Below are 22,189 nucleotides of genomic sequence, written 5' to 3' on the forward strand. Positions count from 1 at the left end.
TACACAAACTTTTGTCTTAAGTATAAAAATGCATTAAAATAGTAATATTGAATGGAAACAACAGTCACAATAAAAACAATTTCCACAATAGGAAGCTGTTAGTCGGGAATGCAGGCGTCACCACATGCCTGGCTCTCTAACTGAACGCTTTATCTGACTGCACCTCACAATGATCCTCAGTCATTATCCCCATTCAGGAGGAAACCGAGGCTGAAAGGGACTGGTAATTAGGCCAAGAACAGAAGCGGGACCCAATCCTGATCTAACTCCAAAGCCTGCACTATATCCACTGGCTTAGACTAAGTTGGTAAGGAAATTTTCCAGAAACAACCTGTTTGTTGCCTGTGCTTAGAATGGCTGACAGACATTATACAAATGGCTTTAGTACCCCAAATAATCAAGAGTCCCCAGCATGGAACTCATTTCATGTGTGTATCACAGGGCACTTAAATATAACGCCACAGCTGGCAGTCATCTTGCTAACGAAATGAACACTTGCCGAGCCTTCTGACAGGCATTTCTGTGAGGCAACAGAGTTATGCAAGGGTGGCATTGGGAAACACCTCCACCACCAGCCTCTCAACAGGGATCTACTGAAGAAAATCATTCTAATTTTCAGCTGACATACTTGGTCTACAAGAACATTCTGAAGACTTGAAGGAAGGTATAAGGAAAGCCTTACCAGACCTTTTAAAATGCTGAAAAAAAAAAAAAAAGTAGTTGCTAAAAGCTCAAAAGAAACTATAGGGCAAAGAGATTAGGAATAAAGAGTGGAGCAGGAAGCCAGGAACCCCCAAGCCCTGCCCTGAACCCCCACCCCCTACCAGAGAGGAGACCAAGTAAGAAACATCTCCAACTCAGACAGACACTCTCCCTTCCTGCTGCTAGAATTAGGACCCCAAACGCAGTCTAGAGACAGTTAGCTTCGGACAGGTTCTGTCATTTCACTATAACACTCTTGGTTGGCATGTGTGTTCTTAGAACCTGTCATTTGCTAAAGTACAACTCACGTTAGCCACAGGAGGTTGAGGGTCTGACTCCAGTCCCGCTGGGCACCCCCACTCAGACAGGCTCTCCGGAAGGCCTCCCTGGCCAGGAAGACGGTTGTTGAGTAAAGCAGGGTTAGTCTACAAAGCAAATGAAGAACTGGTAAGACCGCCAGGCTTGTCTTTCACTTGTTATTGAAAGAACCTTTAAGATTTTTCCAACAACAGGAACAAGAAAAGATACTGGTCATAAACCAATGGCTAGCCTGTGATTCCAACTACATGGGAGGCTGAGGCAGGCCAGCCTGAACAACTCAGTGAGACCTTATCTCAAAATAAAAGTAGAAAGGAGACTAAGGATATGGCTCAGCCATGCAGCACTTGACTAGCATGTGTAAAGCACCACAGAAGAGACAGAAGAAACCCCAAACCACAGATGGGATGCAGGGCTCCAATGCCTCTTACGAGACCCCTCCCCAAGTCCAATCCACAGGGCAGAGTGAGGACCCAAACAAGGCACACTTGATTGTGTCTACAGCTACATCTGAGATGGAAAGTGTGGCAGTGACCTGAGAGTCTGCAGCCTTATGGCTGTGGGCAGAGGTGTGGTCCTGGCCATAAGGAGGAAGGAACCAGCTTATCATCACACATAGCAAGGGGACCTCCTGATGACACGAAGCAGAGGTTCCATCACACGGAGGTGCTAGCCAGAGCTTCAGGACAAACAGCAGAGTAGGCAGCCGTTACAGGGTGCTGCAACCCCCGTTCAGTGGGACTTGCCTGAGTACCTGGCACCCAGAGAAAAGCAGCTTGGTTTACCTGCCTCTACAGCCAGTGGCCTGATGAGGCTGTTAAGGTGCATCCTGCTCCCCAGTAGCCCATGCAACATTGCATGTGAGGAGCCAAAGCTGCACCTTGAACCGTGAGGAAGAGCAGGCAAAGATTGTCAAGGAGGCCTTGGCAAACCTGGCAGTTTGGGGGAGAAAACTCTGCTACCTCCTTTCTGCTTTTTAAACGGCATCTCTCTCTGCTTCACCACTGTCTCCTGAGACTGTGACCCCTACCCAGCACAAAGCTCCAGGTGACGGCTTTGCCAATCCCAAATTGGAGAACTGCCATTAGGCTCTTTGAAAAACGCCGTGAAGTGTTTGGTTGGTAAATACCAGGCATGAAATTCTGTCTCGAACATACTGTCTTGTTTATCAGGATGTGAAGACACACCTGAGAAGCTGAGCTATTCTAAGACATCATTTCATTCGTTTTTTGTGTCATTTGGGAAGACAAAGTACATGTGGGTGTCGTTGAGCAGAGAAGACACACGCTGAGTCTAAGACAGAACAAGGTCACTTTCCACAGAATCAATCACAAGGATTCAAGCTCTGATCCCAGCTACCGGATCTCAACTCCAAAATCACTGAGGCGAAGGAAGCGAAGGTGGCTGGCTGTTCCAGCCCTGCAATTATGAAGCACATCCTCACCAACTACAGAATTCTTGCTTCCTGTGCTGTCAGCAGGACAGGAACACTGGATTATACCTGAGACAGGGTTTGCAATGAGTTACTCCCACTCTCCTCCTGGGTTCTGAGAGCAGAAAAACCGGAAGAGCTGGGGGAGAAATGTGCATGTGGAGGCTGCTAATGGAAAACGCTGCACGAGTCCATTAAACACAGCAGGGCCCTCTCATCCCCCACCCTGGACTTCTCTTCAGCCCACTGCTAAAAGGCTCTGCTACTGGGAAAGGTATATGATTCTAAAATCTGAGGGTGGCACACGGGTACAATCTAAGAAACACTGATTCGTAGTGAGAGTTGTGGACAGTGCCAGGGTGCGTTCCTCTTACCTGACATTCACTATGCCCACGATCTCCTTTGACAGGAAGCGGAGAATAAATGCATTCAAGACAAAGGTGATCAACCGAAACAATACCTGGAAGAAAATACATGAGTTATGTTGGGATTTACTGAAATGAGGACCGGGTTGCTGTCCTTCCCAACATGATGTGATGACACACAGCAGCTCTGCTGTGGAGACTCTTCTCCAAGATGTTCACTTACCTCACCTGGTTTTCGTGAACTGGAATTCCTTAAAGGCTCTCACTATCCTGAGCAGTGGGCAAAGAACCCAGGAAGCTATTTGGGAGTCTCCCTTATTTACTAACGAGATAGAGAAATCTGGGCAAACTGAATCTTCAAGCTCAAAGTCAAGGAGACAGACACAACTGCAATCATGGCTCACATTATCCAGGGCCCTTCCTAACACCTTCTCCAGACATACTCAGCCTACAGCCAATGGGCCACTGGAGTCCCAAGATAGCTAGAGATGTTGCCCAACACACTTCTGGATGACAATGTCAGAAGATTGGCCACTCCCAAATCCTATTTAGAAACTCAATACACAGAAACAAGAGCCTACAGAGTAGTAGAATAGGCTCACTAGAAATCTGGGATCTAATTTCTTTCTTCTCTGCCTGGAATATCTAGGGAATTCCAAGGACATTTAATCTCTTTGAAATTTGATTTTCTTAGTTACACAGGAAATACTATGTTTATTGAATACTCCTTTTCCAGAGAGGAGTTAATGCAACTTTCCAATAACAATTGTAGTAATAAGATAATGTAAAATGGGAGTGGGAAAACAGGCTATTGTCATTTAACAGGGACACATTCTAAGACTTTCAAACCTGTCCATTAAAGAAAACCACCTAAGAGCTGGGCAGGGCAGGGCAGGCCAGGGCAGTGGTGGCTCACGCCTTTAATCCCAGCACTTGGGAGGCAGAGGCAGGTGGATCTCTGAGTTTGAGGCCAACCTGGTCTACAGAGTGAGTTCCAGGACAGACAGCCTAGGCTACACAGAGAAACCCTGCCGCAAAAAGAAAAAAGAAAAAGAAAGAAAGAAGGAAGGAAGGAAGGAAGGAGAGAGAGAAAGAGAAAGAAAGAAAGAAAGAAAGAAAGAAAGAAAGAAAGAAAGAAAGAAAGAAAGAAAGAAAGAAAGAAAGAAAAGAAAGCCACCTAAACAGAGTCCTTCCCATGAGACACAGGAAAACAAGAACCTACAATTAAATGGAGCTCCCAAATGGAGCTGTTGAATAGGATGTAAGTCTCACCCATGCATGGTCTCTCCTCATTCCAGCCACAAATGACAAATCAATTCAGTGTTTGTTAAGCATGCTCATAGTTACTCATATACACGGCTGCCATTTTGGAAAAGCCAATCAATGTAGACTAGAGGATTACTATGGTCTGAAAATCTCTGGGCCATTAACACTACTCCTAAAGTATTACCAGTGCCAAGATTATCACCATGTTTATGGAGCCACAGATGATCTTTTCTATCTGACAGAAGCTCTGTAGCCTCTTAGAAACATGTTGGTTCATATATATATACCAAAATCTACACTCAGTGCTGGTGGCAGGGAACCAAATCATAGACTTATTAAAGTCCTCAGCTGAGTCTCAACCCGTCACTTAGCTCTTAAATGCATGCATCATCTTCTAACTTTTACAAGTCTCAATTTTCTCTGTCAAGTGAGGCTAAATATCTCATAAGGTTGATTACAAGACTAAAATAAGATTACAGAAGTGAAAGCATTTTTAATGTGTAAATTAAAGGTAATAAAAATGTACATTGTGACTGGCTCAGAATTAAGACTCACAAATAACATAATAAAATGTAGTTGCAAAGCTACCATAAGTATCAGCATTATAACTTAAGGAAGCATATAAGACTGAACGAAAACAACCAAGGAATTGTATTTTATGACTATTCTAAAAATCCACATATACAATTATAAAGCCCATCATTTTGTACAATATATATGCTGATTACAAACTGTACATTTGCCAGGCGGATCTCTGTGAGTTCAAGGTCAGCCTGGCTACAGAGTGAGTTCCAGGAAAGGTGCCAAAGCTACACAGAGAAACCCTGTCTTGGAAAACAAAAACAACAACAACAATAAAAAAACCTGTATATTTAGAAAGTTATTATTGTCCAAGACACTTAAGGTCATGGTAAAGATAAAATCAGTATCTTCTAATTGTTCTGAATAAAGGTTCGGTCTAATAAAGGTTCCTAGGGCTACCCTTTGTTTTAAGGCCACCCAGTGCCCCTTATTAGCAACATACCTTCCATTTACTTTTATAAAGGACTTCACATTTATAAAAGCTTTTACATTTGTTAATTATTTGACCCTTAAAGACAACCAAGCAGGCTAGTCATGGTGGCACAAACCTTTAATCTCAGCATTCACAAGGCAGAAAGAACTAGGCCAGCCTCTTTGAGTTTGAGACTGAGACCAGCCTGGTCTACCTAGAGAATTCTAGTCTACCCAGGGCTAAATAGTGAACCCTGTCTCAATAGCAAAACAACAACAAAAGCCAACCAGGGCTGAGAATACAGCTCAGTGATAAAAACTTGCTTAGAACATGTGGGGCTCTAGGTTTAACTCCCAACACCAAACAACAACCGGGCAAATGTGCCCGAAGCAAAACACGGAATGAAAGGGTCTGCCTAGTAACACACAGCAAACAAACGGCCCAGTTTAATTTTACAGTTAAGTCACTGGACTCCTACTCCTGCGTGTCTTCTATAACCTGTTTCTTTTTTGTGTGGAAAAGGAAACGCTATGTGTAACACAACTGAAGTCATGTATACTGTGAAATGGGAAAACAAAAAACAGGAGGAGAGGGGGTTGGTATGTAAAAAGAGAAAATTCATTAATAATAAAAAGGAGAAAAAAAAGGATGCAATGATCCCAAGGACACTATGCAGGCAGATTTTTCCCCTGCCTGCCTTCAGCCAGAATCACATGGTGATCATTTTCTCCTCAGTGTAATCAAGTCTCTGGGAAGTGTTTCATACCTGTTTCTTAATGGGCACTACTTCGAAGGACGTAAATTATTTAAGCATTTAAGATGTGGAAATAATGGATTTTTTGTTTGTCTCATAACCCAATAAAACCACATTGACAAAGTGGGAAAAAAAAGAAAAAGAAAACAAAGAACTAGACAAATGGAGTTAAACAGAGTGGCCAATATTCAACACATAGGTGTGCAAAGTGTTTTTCTATATCCTTTATGTAGCTTACCGTATTTCATCCCCACACTGCATGCACAAACTTACTACACTAAGAGAAGTAGCTAACATTGAGAAGCACCCTGTAATGTGCCAGGACATAACAGGACTTCATCTAATCTTCCTAAGGACGCTGTGAGGTTGTACTACTGTTCTCAGCGGGTTGGTGGTGCATGCCTGTCACCCCAGCACTGTGTAAACAGAAGCACGAGTATCAAGAATTCAAGACCAACCTAGACTACAGAGCAATACCTTTTCTCAAAAAAAAAAATAAAAATAAAAAAATAAAAAGCCAGAAGTGGTGGTACTCACCTATAAACCCAGCACTCAGGAGGCAGAGGCAGAATAGATCTCCAAGTTCAAGGCCAGCCTGGTCTAGACAGTGAGTTCCAGGACAGCCAGGGAGGCATAGAGAGATCCTGTCTCAAAAAACAAACAAAAAACAACCTGATGCTCAGAAAAAGCCGAGCAATTTTGCTTTAGCTTGCTTTCTTTCTCTCTCTCTCTCTCTCTCTCTCTCTCTCTTTCTTTCTTTCTTTCTTTTTGAGACAGGGTCTCACCATATAGCCTTAGCTGAGCTGGAGGTCAATTGGCCTTGAACTCACAGAGAACCACTCACCCCTACCTCCTGAGTGTTGAGATTAAAGGCCACTGCACCTAACCCAAGTAATTCTTATCTTAAAAACAGTCATCTAACCTGTCTAACTTGGCCAGGTTCTCTTTCCTAACCTCTTTGTGCCTAAGATAATGGTGAGGGAAGATTCTGGACTCCTGTGCAGTTGAGTAGATAAGCTGGAGAATAAGGCATTGAGAAAAACAAAGAATTTGACTTAGAAGAATTGACTAGTAGGGCAGAAAGAATCTTTAGATACTATTTGGATCTGTGGTTCTCAACCTTCTAAACACAGCGACCTTTTAATACAGTTCCTTGTGTTGTAGTGACCCCAACCATAAAATTATTTTCATTGCTACTTCTGTAACTGTAATCTTGCTACTGTTATGAATCGTAATGTAAATATTTTTGGAGATAGAGGTTTGCCAAAGGGTTCATGACCCCATTAGTTGAGGACCGCTGATTTAGATGAACTGGCAAGTGTCATCTGAAGAAAAAAAAAGTCACAAATAGCCTGTCCAAGGACACACAAAAAATTTTTTTTAAGTTTATTAAGTGCACACTAGGATAGAGGTACTGTACTAAGTGAGCTTATTCAAATGATCGCAAAGAATACTTGCAAATTGCTTTCTGAATTAGATACTATTATCCTCATTCTGTCAACAAGTAGCTAAGGTTTCAGAGCTGAAGTGATTTGTTCTGGGTCACGCAGCAAGTACTGCCTGAACCCAGATCCCTGTACTTAGCTATGCCATATGGTCTCTAAATTCAATGAGAATCAGAACTGATGAAAGGTGTTTGATAACCAAGAATGGAACACACAAGAAATGAACCCCTTAAAGTATCAGATTCTTGAGCACTAAGTAGCCTCTGCTTCTACCATTTGATTGACCTGTCTCTTACTGCTACATGAAGTGCAATCTTCAGAAAGGAAACAGCATGGCTGTAGTCATTCAGTCAAGACTCCGACCGCAGTCTCCCAACTCCTAGACCCGCCGCCCCTCCCCGCCGCGTGGTTTCCTATGGAACCCCCCCGGTAGCGCGGGGAACCCAGGACAGCTTCCCCCTCGAGGCTTGGGGGCGGAACCACGCGCTGGAGCTGGCAAAGCAGAATACCTGCAGCAGGAGACCCGAGGAGGCCAAGCGGGCTGCCTGGCCCAGCACCTCTTGGCTACCCATGGCCTCAGTGCCACGGTTCAGAGGCGGAAACGCAGCTCGCGCCCGCTCCGACGCGGAAAGATGACGTCACGGGCAGGCTCGCTCCTGATTGGGGGCTTTGATGGCGGGGGCGGGGTACAAGAAGCTGTGTGTCCAAGCAACTTGCTAGGCTGTCTTAGTCGCGTTTTGCTCTTGTATGGTTTTGGTTTTCTTTCATTTTCTTTTTCTTTCTTTCTTTTTTTTTTTTTTTTTTTTTTTACTTTTTGTTTTGAGAGTGTGTTAAACTTCGGACCCTGTAGTCCATGTCGGCCTAGAACTTGCAGCGGGAACGCTGGGATTGCGGGGTGCATCCCCAGACCTGTTGTCTTTTGGTTTGTGTGTTGGTTTGGTGAGGTAGCGTCTCATTATGTAGCTCTGGCTAGCCTGGAACTCGATGTGTAGACCGGGCTTGCCTCGAACTCAGTGATCCGCTTACCTCTGACTCCCAAGTGCAGGGATTACAGCTGTTCTTTAGAAATAAGGTCTTGCTGTGTATCCAGGGCTGACCTGGAATTCACGTACGGAATCTAGGATGATCTTGGATTCCTGATCCTCCTGTCTCCAGCTCCCAGGTGATGAGATTACAATAGACCACCGCACCAAGCTGGCATCTTCTTTGTTTGTGTTTTGTTTTTCTACCTAAATATTTGTTTGTGTATAGTGTAGGATGGTGCGTATCAGAGAACAACTCTCAGGAGTCAGTTATATCCACCTTTGCATGGGTTCTGGGGTCAAACTCGGATTGGCAAGTTTATATGGCAAGCACTTAAGCTGCAGAGCCTGTTTAATGTTCTTCCCTGCCCCACTCCCTAGTACTGGGGATTGAACCTAGGGCTTCATTCGTGCCAGGCAGGTGCTCTACCACAGAGATTACAGCCCCTGCCCTCTTTTTTGGATGAAAGTTGTTTCTTTTTATGAATGTGTCGCTCTTGCAAATAAATCAAATTCTGTGGCCAGTCTTAGAAGATGGTGTCATAGGCTGAGAGCGATTACTTAACATTCATGAAACTCGAGGTTCATTCCCAGCACCACTTATTCCTACCCTGGTGGTTTATACCTGAACTCCAACACATAGGGTGAAAGCTGGAGGATCAGAAGTTCAAGGTTATCCTTAGCCAGCCCAGGCTACAGAAGACCCTGTCTCAAAACAAAGCAAAGAAAAACAAACAATGGTGTCAGGGGAACAAAGCACTCAGCAGAGATAAATTAGTCTGGCCATTGACTCTCACACAAATATATCCACGGCACCCTTCCCCCAGTTAGGCTGGACAGGACTTCTCCCCATTTTGCAGAGGAAGAACTGAGGACCAAAAGTTAGACACAGTGTTTTCATGTATGTAATTTGGGCCCAATTGTCAGAGAGGAGAAAAGTAAGCCTTGAAGGTATAAAGTGCCTTGTTCAAATCCATCTGTTCAGAGTCAAAGAACAGACTAGAAGCACTTTATACACTTTTTGCAAAGTCCCCAACATACATGATCATCTTTTTCTAACCTCTTAGGCCTTCTTTGGTCTCACCTTTTCATGTTTCACATCATCACTATATCAGTACATTTTAGATCCTCAAATTTGGAGCCCTTAATCACAACACTCAGGAGGCAACCATATCTTTGTGAGTATGAGGCTAGCCTGGTTCCAGCAAGTTCCAGAGTAGAAAGGATCACATAATGAAATTCTGTCTCAAGACAAACGAACAAATGAAAAACCTGGAACCCTTACCAGTCCTCCAAGAGGCCCCATCTGGTTTTCTTGGTTTCTGTCACTTTCTCTGCCTAAATCTCTTTCCTGACTCCTGACGGTGCTTTTTGCCTTCCTAGGGCTCCGATCCTGACTCCTAAACTACCTATAGTCAGTACTTGCTATGGACTAAATGTCTGTATCTCCTCAAAAATTCATATAATGACAGTCCTGAATGTGGTTGCATTAGGAGAGTACTTAGGAAGTAATTAGGCCACCAAGGTGTAGCCTTTATGGCAGGATCAGTGGCTGTATAAAGAAGCTATTTGAGGGATGGGGCTCAGAGATACAGTGCTTGCCTGTCATGCGCAAACATGTGGTTTGACCCTCAGCACCTAAAAAAATACGTATTTGAGAGAAATAGTTTTCTGTTCATTGTGAAAGGATACAGCAAGAAGCTGGCCATCTACAAACCAGGAAGAGTCCCCTCACCAGAACCAAACTGGCTGGCACCCTGATCTTGGACATCTAGGCTCCAGGATTGGAGAAATAAATTTCTGTCATTTAAGTGTCCCAGTCTATGATATTTTGTTACATCAGCTCAAGCTGACTATGACAGTGCCTTAAAGCACTTTGTACTCTTGTATAGATCTTTGAATAATCTGTATTACAGTGGAGAGATGAAAATATGTATCTCTATTTTGTTGATGTAACCAACCATCTTATTAAATAAGAAACACAGAAGCAATGTAAAAGAGAAAGCCAAGAGGTCAGAGCTCAGAGCTAAAATCTCACCCTTCCTCCTGCTGTGTCCCAGCTTCCCTAAAGAGAGCTATTTCCTTGTGTGTCAGTCGTTTCAAAGTCATTCTGCCTTCTCATTGGTTGTAAACCCAAACACGTGACTGCCTCGTCACTGTCTGAATGTACAGCCCTCTAGGTCTTAAAGGCGTATGTCTCCAATGCTGGCTGTATCCCTGAACACACAGAGATCTATGGGATTAAAGGCGTGTGCCACCACCGCCATGCTCTTTCTATGGCTCAAATAGCTCTGACCCCCGGGCAACTTTATTTATTAACATACAATCAAAATCACATTTCAGTACAATTAGAATACTACCACAGTATTTAACTGTCCTGGGAGCTTCAAGCAGGCAGGAGTCAGCCCAGCAGGATTTGCCTGCTACAGTCCTGACAGAGAACATTCCTAAACTCTCATAATGTCTCCTGGCACACCACTGTTGCTACCGAAGCTGAACTGCATGGCTCAAAGCCCCTGTGTCCTCATCTTCTCAAATGAAATAAGCTCTGTAGAGGGTTGAGACTCCGAACGCGAGGTCTTGACCATCAGACAGACTTACCCTTGAATCCCCACTCTACCACTCACTAACCGGGTGACCCCCTATGTGCTGACTGTTCTGAGTGGAGATATTAGGATTGGGCTTATAGCTCAGTAGTACAGTGACTGCCCAGCATTCGTGAAGGCCTGGGTTTAAGCCCCAGAGTCTATGATATTGATCTGGGTATAGATGTAGACATAAATACTGACATCATCTGTCCTGTTAAGGTAGGTGTAAGAATTTTAGCAGACAAGTTTGGCCCACAAGGAGCTTAAATTCTACTGGGAGACAGACAAAAACAACAACAACAAAAAACAACCTGGAGAAAAAAGTCATAAAATACCAAATCGGAATCAATCACAAAAGGGTGAAACAGACTCCTTGAGAATTCAAGACTACACACAGTGATCACTAAGACAGCTCCTGCTGGCTTCCTCAGGTTTCCTCCCTTCCACTTGCTTCTGGGCCAGGCGACCTCCCTGCCAGGGAAAGCTGATGTGAGCCTCCAATTTCATTACTAAGCTGGTGGGAGGTGCCAGGGCTGATGCTAAGCCAGTTGGACTTCCAGGGCAATGGGGCAGGAAGGGAGGCTGCCCGTGGGTGGAAGGCAGAGAAAAGGCTCAGCGGAGTGGAGGCCCCAGGGCTAGGTATGTTCCCACGTAACAGCCACTAGGTGGCAGGGCTTGCTGGGTGAGGGCCCCTCTAGACCAAGGCTTCCTGCTGTCCAGAAAACCTTCAACAGGACTCCTCCTTGAAACAGAACATCAGCACTCTGCCCCTCACTTGAAAGTGGGTCAGGAGAAGGCCGCTGTGATCCTAACGGTCCACACTGTTGAGTCTACAAAGCAGCATGCTGGGTCCTGCACTTTCACGATCACACTGAACTCCTCCAGCAGCCCAACAAGACCGGTGTCCCCTCTATTTTACAGACCAGGAGACAGACTTGGCAAAGGTCAGGGACTTGTTGGAAGAGTAGTGATTGGAAATGCTAGAATGTGAACTGAGCAGTATGGCTGTCAGTCCCATAATCAAGATTATACCAGAGGATTGACCCATTGTCGCTTCTGATCCCTGGGCTCCACTTCAGCAGCTATGATTCGGGAAGGGTTCTAGAATCTGTATTGGTTTTTGTGGTGTTTGTCTGTTTGTTTTGCCTTTGGCACAGAGTCTTACTCTGTAGCCCGGGCTGTCCTGGAACTTACTATATTACCTTGATTGGTTATGATGTACTAGACAAAACTCTGGGAAGTACTGCTGGAGGGTGGATCTTCAGGCACCTTGGGAAATCTGTCTGCTCCAGTGGTCTGGAGCATCTGTCTGCCCAAAGTGGGCAAAATGAGTCCTGAGATCTGAAATGGGCTTGTTCAACCCTCCAATAGGCCATGCTCCTGGGGCTAGTGGTCAGGACATCAGTGCCTAGAGACAGTGTCTAAATGTGAGTCTTAGAGAACATCTGTGCCAGGAATTATGCAATAGTCCCTGGCTCCCAGGTCTTTCTATGGATTGGTATGTGAAGCTTGAAAAGCAGCCACAAGACCCTGGTTTTGCCTGGCTCCTATGAAGATTGATTTGTGCAGAGTAGCCTGCAATACCCACGGTATCAATATGGCTCATTCCAGATCTAGTGCTCTGAAGTGGACATTGGAAGGGTCACAAAAGCAAATGAGTCAATATTACTGCCCTCTCGGGGCTCAGGGGCCTCTCTTGGGAAGAACCCAGAGTGAGAGCAGGCCGACTGAGGTGCTAAAAAGTTGCAAGGGAAACACAGGGACGGGAGTGGGTGGAGAGATGTTTCTGCTGAAGCATCAAGGAAGGTTCCCTTCAGGGGGTGTTTTTGAAGGATTAGAGGGACTGATCAAACAGAGGGACATGTAGGGCAGAGAGAGCAGAGCCAGTGAAGCCCAGAGGAGGGTACTTGCTGAGCCTGTGGGTGGACCCAGGAGTTGGCTGTGGCTACCTCTTGGTGCAGAATTCTTGTACCCACCAGCCTGTGGCCAGTGTTGAGCTGGCAGCCCTGAGAACAAGTCCGTGAGGGTGAACACAAGCGTGTGAATGAATACAAATTAAGGGCATGGTGGTGCACATTCGTAATCTCAGCAGTCGGGAGGATAAGGCAGGAGGATTTGCTGTGTGTTTGAAAGAGCCTGAGCTGTTTAGTGAGACCTTGTCTCAAGAAACAAAATCCGCCGGGCGGTGGTGGCGCACGCCTTTAGTCCCAGCACTCGCGAGGCAGAGGCAGGCGGATCTCTGTGAGTTCGAGGCCAGCCTGGTCTACCAAGTGAGTTCCAGGAAAGGCGCAAAACTGCACAGAGAAACCCTGTCTCTAAAAACCAAAAAAAAAAAGAAAGAAAGAAAGAAAGAAAGAAAGAAAGAAAGAAAGAAAGAAAGAAAGAAAGAAAGAAAGAAAGAAAGAAAGGAAGAAAGAAAGAAAGAAAGAAAGAAAGAAAGAAAATCAGGGCTGGAAAGATGGTTCAATGGTTAAGAGTACTCACTACTCTTCCAAAGAGCCTGAGTTCAATTCCCAGCACCCACATGACAGCTCACAATTGTCTGATGCCTTCTTTTGGTGTGCAGATATGCATGTAGACAAAGTACCCATATACATAAAATACACAGATAAATAAATCTTTTAGCCTGGTGCGGTGGCACATGCCTTTAATCCCAGTACTCAGAAGGCAGAAGCAAGTGGATCTCTGTGAATCCGAGGCCAGCCTGGTCTACAGAGCACCCAGGACAGCCAGGGCTACACAGAGAAACACTGTCTTGAAAAAAAAAATCGGTTACAGGTGTTCATGAATGCTGGCAAGATCAGTGTGAATTTGCATGGTCTACTTGCCAGAATCTGCTTTGAGACAGTGTGCGTGGGTACGTATGTGCACACATATGAATACACATATTTGTGAATCTGTCTGTGGATGTGAAAGTCTGAGTGCCAGGTCACATGCATGCAGTATGAGGAAGTGTGAAGATGAGCATTGTGTATGGCAAATAAGGACGTAGGGTTGAGCATGCCTGCAAGCTCATGAAACAATTTCAGCATGTAGGAAGCTGAGGCAGGATCTTCATGAGTTCAAGGCCAACCTGGGTTACATGTCAAGACCTAGCCTCATAAACAAAAAGGTTTACAAAATGTGTGCTAGTCTAGCTGTCAGGCGTTCTGTTTCGTTTTTGGTTTTTTGTTTGTTTGTATTTGTTTTGTTTTGTTTTGCTTTGTTTTGTTTTGTTTTTTGAGACAGAGTTTCTCTGTGTAGCTTTGGTGCCTGTCCTGGAACTCACTCTGTAGTCCAGGATGGCCTCGAACTCACAGAGATATGCCTGCCTTTGCCTCCTGAGAATGCTGGGACTAAAGGCGTGCGCCACCACTGCCCGGCTAGCTATCAGTTGTTGTTTCTCTGATTCTAGATCTTCATCCAGGCCCTGTTTTCTGCATTTTACTTCAACGAATCCTCCCATTCACCTTATAAGGTGGGCTAATTACAAAACATAACTATTCCCATTTTACAGGTGGAGAAACTGAGATTCCAACAGGTGGCAGAGCTGGGATTGAATCCTAGCTGCAGAGCCTCAGAGGTTCCCCTTTACCATTTCCTTCAATTCACTTCTTAGGAATTCAAAAAGTCCCTGGTGAGGAAATGTCCCTGGCCCACTCATAGTTGGTCTGGAAATGGCACAGAGTTCCTCATGGGGTGATTGGAAAGGAACTGTCCCGGGGGCTTGGCTCTTGAGGCCCAAGGCTACGTACATAGAAAGGTCACATGAGGCTGCCCTTGTGTATCAAAAACCCCAAAAAATTTGAATCGGAGCCAGGGGAGGGTTTAGGCCACCCCTCCTCTAAGCACGTGCTAAGTTTCCTGTCCCTTAAAACCACCGTCTGCCTGGGAAGTAGCCCCACTTGCTCCTGGGCCAGTTTCTCAAAAGCTACTCACAGGTGCCCATCACTCCTGGTTTGTGCTTTGCCGAGGATTGAACGTGGTGTTTTAAGCATACTGGTCAAGCACTCTACCAATTTTGGTATATCCTTGGAAAAAGCCCAGGGACAGACACCAGGTGTCTCTTGGTGGGTGTGAACCGCCATGTAGAAAGAAGACAAGCGGGTCACGTAGAACCATCTTTTTGTGAGCTTTGGAGATGAACTGATCCGAGCTCAGATGGTCCTCTGTGTCACTGTTTCGTGGTCTGTAAAACGGAAGCAGCAGTAGAACCTGCCGTGTGGCTTACGGTAAGAATTAAATGAGAGAATCCAAATGGAAACATCTACATTACCAGACACGTAGAATGAACACGCTTAACAAACACAGGTGATTACCATCATTTTTGTCATATTTACATCAACAGGGCTGACATCATTTCCTCCCATGAATGATGAAAAACATTGTGTTTGTTAGAATCCCTAGCCACTCCCCCAGCTACGTGACCGTGTGTGCTGGCAAGATGTTTAGTTATCCCAGGGCCTTATGTCCTACGTAATCTGCCTGCTGCGTGATCATGTAATCTATGCACGTGTGTCACATAGCTATGTAAGCCCACACGTGCGTGTGCCGAGGGAATCGATAAAAGTGGGCTCCACATATCCCTCCTCTCTCTTCCTGCAGTCATTCCCCATAGGCCTATGCACACCCCTTCTGCTCCCTTCCCCTAATAAACTCTCAGGGTGGGTTTTGTTGTACCTCGTGGCTTTTCTCACTAAACAGTGACGCTTAATGAATAACATTGTGCTGCTTAATAAATAACAGTGTTTCATTCCCATAAAATTATTTTTTGAGACAGGGTCTCAATATATAGCCCTGGAACTCACTATGTAGCTCGGACTGGCCTTGAACTCAGAGATCCCCTGCCTCTTTGCCTTTCAAGTTCTGGGATTAAAGTTGTGCACCATTGAGCTAGGCCCATAAAGATCCTTTTAACTGGCCTTTCTTTTCCTCATCCCTCCCTCCCGCTTTCCTTCCTTCTCTGTCTGCCTCTTGTTCTTTCTCAGGCTCACTTTGCTGGCATATAATTTTCATATGGCTGTTCCACGTCCATGGTTGATGGACATGTGGGTTGTTCCCACTCTTTTACTATTATGAATAATATTGTGCTATGAATTTCTGTATGTAAGTTTTTATGTGGACATCTGCGTTCAGTTCTCAGGAAGTGTGATAGCTAGGTCTTGTGGTAACTCATGTTACCACTGAGGGATGGCCAGGCTGTTTTCCACAATTTTTTTTGTACAACTTTAAATTGCTATTCACAACGCATAAGGTCTCTAGTTTCTCCACAGCCTTGCCAATATGCACTACACTGTGTGTGTGTGTGTGTGTGTGTGTGTGTGTGTGTGTGTGTGTGTGAATGCACGTGCAAGTGTTTGAGTGCATGTGGAGGCCCGAGAGAGGCTTTTTCCTTGGTTGCTCTCCACCGTATGTAATGAAGCAGTGTCTCTGGCTGAGCCCAAGTTCTCTGTTTCAGACAATCTGCTCGCTGCTGGACCACAGGCAGGTCACCACACCCGCCTAGCTTTCTTGTGGTTTTTAGAGTGGCAAGTGATTTCCCTGCTGAGTTATCTCTCCAGTCCCCTATTTTCCATCTTTTTGGTCGTAGACATCCTAGTGGGTGTGAAATGGTATTGTATTATGGTTTTGATTTGCATTTCTCTAGTGACTAGTGATGTCAGATGACTTTTTATGTTCTCACAGTCATTTGAATATCTTCTTTGGATATATTTATATTTAAATCTTTAGTCCACATTTAAATTCTTCTGATTTTCGCCAATATTTACTAAGTGGCTGGCTCCGTCCCAGCATGCCAGGGAATGGGAAGGGACACATAAGGCCAGGACCGTGCTCGAGGCATGACGCGCTGCCCTGCTCCGTTCTCCCAGGCTGTAGAATGGGAAAGGACAGAACTCCAAAAGGGGAAGATGTGCAGGTTGGACAAGAAGCTCGGGTTTCAGAGGCTCTGTCTGTGCAATCCACCCTCCCTGAGGTGGGCCTCACCACACCCAGCACTGCTGCGATCAATACCTGGCAGCCAGAAGCTGATCGGGTACGGCAGCTACCCAGGGAAGCAACAGAGCAGGCGTCCTCTGTGCATACACCCTCGAGTCAGTGTAACCCACCATCACCAACTAGCCAATCACACAGCCCTTGGCCATCTCCAGGCAGCTTTGCAGGGTGAGGACTGGAGACCGTAGAGTGCTAGAGATGGAGACTAGAAAGACAGAAGGACCCCATACTTCCCTGACTTGTGTCCCTTCATCTCTCTGAGCCTCAGTTTTCTCATCTGTGAAACTGGAGAACAATGACACCACCAGTCCCTTGGTTATGAAGCTGAAAGGAGAAGGTGAGCATGCACGGGTCTTCATGTATGTTAGGGCAAAGGAAATGATCCTGACATAGAACTTTTACTTTTAACCATATAAAAATTTAAAGAGACCAGAAAACTATAAAAAAAAAAAAAAAAAAAAAAAAAAAAAAAAAAAAAAAAACGGTAAGAGCAGGCAGTGGTGGCGCACACCTTTAATCCCAGCACTCAGGAGGCAGAGGCAGGTGGATCTCTGAGTTTGAAGCCAGCCGGGGCTACAGAGCAAGCCTACACAGAGAAACCCTGTCTCGCAAAACAAAAATAAAATAATAAAAAACAAGGTGATAAGGGGGCAGGGAAACCCACGTCAGGTGGAGGCAGCAAGCGGGTGGGGCTGCCTTCTTCCGCTACCGCTGCTTCTGTGAGGGCGACCTGAAAGCTCCTCAGAGGCAGCAGCCCTAGCTGAGGCTGCCAGACCACCCCGAGAGCCTTCCTGCCTCTGACTTTTGGTTTCCATCCTGGTGTGACCTTAGCCCTCCCAGCCCACAACGTGGCAAGTAGGACGCTTCTCACTGATCTGCCAAGCTCGTGGCCAAGGGGAAACGTATTTCCAGATAGGGTGAAAATAGATCCCTCTCCAAATATGCTCATCATAGCTAAGAAAAATAAATAGAACCAAGAGGGAAAAGAGAGCAGGGGCAGGTTGGGGATTTAGCTCAGTGGCAGAGCGCTTGCCTAGCAAGCACAAGGCCCTGGGTTCCATCCTCAGCTCAAAAAAAAAAAGAGAGCAGGGACAAGCTGCCCATGGTGGGAGGGGAGAGGTCAGGCTAATGCAATAGGAAAGGGTGTGCGTGTGTCCCTAAGTGTTTGAGTGTATAAGTGTGTATAGGTGTATGTAACTGAATGAGTTTATGTGTATCTGGATGTCTGAGCATGCACAACAATAAATGTATGTGTGACTGTATGTGTGCATGTATGAAGGTGTGTATGTGCTATGTGAGTAGTGTTGCAGGTTGCATGTGAACATGTGAGTGAACATGTGTGTAAAAGGTGAAGGTATGTAATCCTTTGCAAGAGTGAGCATAAGAGTAGATAAGCACTGTATGCATGTGTGGGTGTAACTACATGTGTAAAGGTCCAGTTGGTGTATGCTCATAGAGGCATGAAAATGTGTGTGATTACATGTGAGTGTGCGTATGTGGTGGTTTTTGTGTGTGTGTAAGGATACACATGAGTGTGTGCATGCAGTGTAACAGTGTGTATTCAGGGTGAGTTTATGTGTGTGTTCCTGAGTTGATGTGACAATGTAGGGTGGGGGTAGCTACAAACACAATGGTACAAGAGAGTGAAAATATGTGTGATTGTATTTCTGTGCTCTTGAGTATATGAACATGTGTGAGGATGTATAAATGAGCTTTGTGTATGGGGGAAATGTATGAGTACATTTGTGTGAGTGTTCACTTGAGTTGTGTGGTTCGTACATATGGGCATATGCAAGCAAGTGTAGTAAGGACTATATGAGTGTGAGTGAGTTTGTGAGTTTGAATATGTATATTCTCTCTCTCTCTCTCTCTCTCTCTCTCTCTCTCTCTCTCTCTCTCCCAAGTCATATGCTATCGGAGGCTGCCCCAAGGGAAAGGAGAATTCTTTGGGCTTAGTCACTCATGGCGCAGGCACAGACATTCTGAGAAAACATTTCAAAATAAATATGCTGTCATGGCAGCTTCCTGCTTCACAGTGGCCAACGAGGCTTCCTAGAGTTACAGCCTGGCAGGGGTCCCTTAGAGGCACAGAATATTGGGACCTGAAAGGAACTGAAACCCGAAAGACCTAAGAGTGTCAATGGAGAGATGGAGGCCCCAGGCCCCACAGCTATTGCCAGCAGAGCTGTGTCTGGAACCCAGGCTGTCTGCATTCCTATCTGCTGTTTGTTCTTGAACCTCCCTCCGGTGTGAACCTCAGCAAGTGCACAAGTTAGTGTCCCTTAAGTGCTAAGCACCAACCCGACTGCTCTAAGAGACACTCAAGGACCCTGGATTCAGGCACTCTCCAGTAGGTGCTGGACAGTAAACCAGTAACTGTCACCAAGTCAATAAGATAATTACAGGTCCAGATAAGTGCCTTAAAGTCAAGACAGCAGGTGATGTGATCTGCAGGCCTACTTGAGCTGGGGAGTCAGTGAGGAGCTCTGCAGATTGGCAATGGAGCTGAGACAAGGTAGAAGGTGCCAAAGCCCCACAACTGAGTGTCCTGACCCATATCCTGATTGACCTAGTGGAGGAAGTGGAGCCAGTTGAAAGGGCCAAAGGTCAGAAGGCCATGGCCACACCCCTAACCCTATTCAGTGATGGAGGAGCTCTCTTCCCTGTGGGTGCTAGAGGGATTCTACCTCAGAGAAAACAGAAGCTAGGGAGATAAGCTCTATGACCTTGCTGGGAGCCAGGAACCACTCTAGGGATTGGTCTGGACCAGCCTTCACAGATACCATAGAGACCGCAGGTATTAAATAATCACAATCCCTGGCATTTGGTAAGCTTGTGTCAGGTGCAGAACCAGTGCTCTGAAAGGTTATTACATTTAATCTCCTCAACACATCTTATTAGAAAAGAGTCATGTGTGCCTGGTCACACTGTTAGGAAGACACAGAGATGTCAGGCCAAAGCCCTGAGTCAATCTGCCAGTCACTATGGTCTGACCTTCATGTCTCCCTGACATGGTACTCATGGCCACCCGCTTGGGATCACCCTTCTTTTTTTTTTTTTTTTTTTTTTTTTGGTTTTTCGAGACAGGGTTTCTCTGTGTAGCTTTGCGCCTTTCCTGGAACTCACTTGGTAGCCCAGGCTGGCCTCGAGGGATCACCCTTCTTGTCCTCCCAGCAGCTTGGGCTTCCAGACCTGCCAAGAAGTTTTGAATCATGTCTCAATTTTTACAGGCCATGGTCATTATCACCGTCCTTGTGTACCTACTATGTTCCAGGGGTATCTGGACTTTTACCTGCCCAAGCACAGTCCTTACCAGAGTCCTTCAAGGCCTGGCTTGTGTGTCTCCTCTTACAGCTTAAGCAGTAAAGCAGTTAGCTTAAGTTCATGTGATTATAGACAGGGGTCAAGTGACCTGACTCCAGAGCCTGACTGTCCTCTATGCCTTCCCAGTGGGGTGCTGGCCAAGAGCTCAGCCTTGTTCTCTTTATTCTAGCTTCAAAATGTATAACTCTCTCCCAACACCAGTCTTAACATAGATGGGATTCAAATTCTGCTGCAACAATGCTAAGACAGAAAATACCTGATCATTGAGGTCATTCTCAAACACTTGAAATCCCAAATGTTAACATGGTGAATACCAAGGGCTCTCCATGTCTGTGCCTTAGGATATTAGAGAAGAAATATAAAATTGCTCAGTCCCATCTTAGAGTAACTTGACTCTGTATGGCCTCAGTTTTCGTATTTGTAAAATGGAGTTACATAATAGTATTCACCTTACAGAATTGGAGTCAAGTAAAACTAAGATAATAATGCAATCAATGCCTGGCGCACTCACTGTAGGCTCTTAGTAAAGAACTGTGGATCCTGCAGGGCGGTGGTGGCACACGCCTTCAATCCCAGCACTTGGGAGGCAGAGCCAGGTGAATCTCTGTGAGTTCGAGGCCAGCCTGGTCTACAGAGCGAGTTCCAGGAAAGACACAAAGCTACACAGAGAAACCCTGTCTCGTAAAAACAAACAAACAAACAACAACAACAAAAAAAAAAAAACTGTGGACCCTTTGGATGGCTGAAAGTTGACCTCAAGATTGAGTGGAGTGAGCATGGTGGTGCATGCTTATGATCCCAGTATTTGGGAGGCTGAGGCAGAAGAGAGGCAAGGTCAAGATCAGTCTGGGCTGTACTGTGAGACCCTGTTTCAAAAGACTGAGTGGCTGGTGTCGGACCCCAGACATGGGGTGGAGATTTCAATTTCCTGGTTTTCCAGGATGTTGCTCAGCGGGCCATGGTCCTCAGCCCTATCCTTGAGTTCCTGGTGCTAAGATTCAGCAGCCCCGGTTCTCTCCTTGGGTATAACAGGGCAGAGGGGCAGTGAGGCAGGCCCTAGTTTCTCCAGCAACCCCACATGAGAAGCAGTGGGGTTTCCAGCCAGTTGCACTGAGTGGGGGAGGGGGGGGTGAGTCCTTGCAGGAAGTTCCCTCCAAAAATGCTGTTGAGAAACATGGCAAGAAAATCCCCTAAGCTGCTGTTCCAGACCTCTGGGGTAACTCTGCACAGGGCTCTCACCTCCTTTGTTCCCTTCAGGCTGGGAGGTTTCCTCTCTGGACTGCCTTTCTGCTTCCTACAGCTTTTTCATTCTTGTACCGCTCAACTACTCTATCTAAGACCCAAGGATCGAAGAGTGGCTTCTCTTCTCTTGGCACCTGGGTGCAAAGGCTGGGCGCCCCTGCCATGGACAAAGATCAAGGAAGGGAAGGAGAGGAACGATTTGCAGCAAACAGGGTTGGAGTGGGTACACTCTGGGTACCGAGCTGGGCAACTGGGCCAGGTGATTGCTGAGGGTCTTGTTAACTAGAAGTCCACAGATCAAAGACTTTTAGAGCTAGGGCACAATTTACCTAATTTCTGGTCCCAATTCCGATTCTATATGGCCTTTTGACCCCTCCTGTCTCTGGTCTTAGTGTTCTCAGTGGAGATGCTGATGAGGTGGTCCAAGAGGGAGCCGGGCGTTAGTGGTGCACACCTTTAATCCCAGCACTGGGGAGGCAGAGGCAGGCAGATCTCTGTGAGTTTGAGGCCAGCCTGGGCTACAGAGTGAGTTCCAGGAAAGGTGCCAAAGCTACACAGAGAAATCCTGTCTTGTCTACATCCAGAATGGGAAGCTTCTTCCAAGAATCTGCACACCTCATCATTCCTGCCCTCTCGATGTCTTTTCTATCCTGCTGACCCATGCTGGAGCCCACAAGTCTTGGGCTCACTTTCCCCCTGGTCTCTGTAAGTCTCTGAACCAAGGGCCTGGGTCCCCACTTTCTAGGAGTCATCAATTCCAGCTG

At 45.8% G+C, this 22,189-nt stretch overlaps 1 protein-coding gene across 1 annotated transcript in view; it reads right to left on the reverse strand.

Annotated features, from left to right (window-relative positions):
- Window positions 1-7,890, reverse strand: part of Rft1 (RFT1 homolog) — a 45,470-nt gene extending 37,580 nt beyond the window's left edge. Inside the window, exons 1-3 of the mRNA XM_028891277.2 lie at window positions 7,786-7,890; window positions 2,827-2,912; window positions 1,011-1,127 (exon numbers count right to left, since the gene is read on the reverse strand). Of these exons, the coding sequence (XP_028747110.1) occupies window positions 1,011-1,127; window positions 2,827-2,912; window positions 7,786-7,848 (266 nt within the window). The 5' untranslated portion in view covers window positions 7,849-7,890. The remainder of the gene's footprint in view (window positions 1-1,010; window positions 1,128-2,826; window positions 2,913-7,785) is intronic.
- Between the last annotated feature and the right edge of the window lie 14,299 nt (window positions 7,891-22,189).

This window comes from Peromyscus leucopus, chromosome 9 (assembly GCF_004664715.2).
Source record: "Peromyscus leucopus breed LL Stock chromosome 9, UCI_PerLeu_2.1, whole genome shotgun sequence".
NCBI classification, from domain to species: Eukaryota; Metazoa; Chordata; class Mammalia; order Rodentia; family Cricetidae; genus Peromyscus; species Peromyscus leucopus.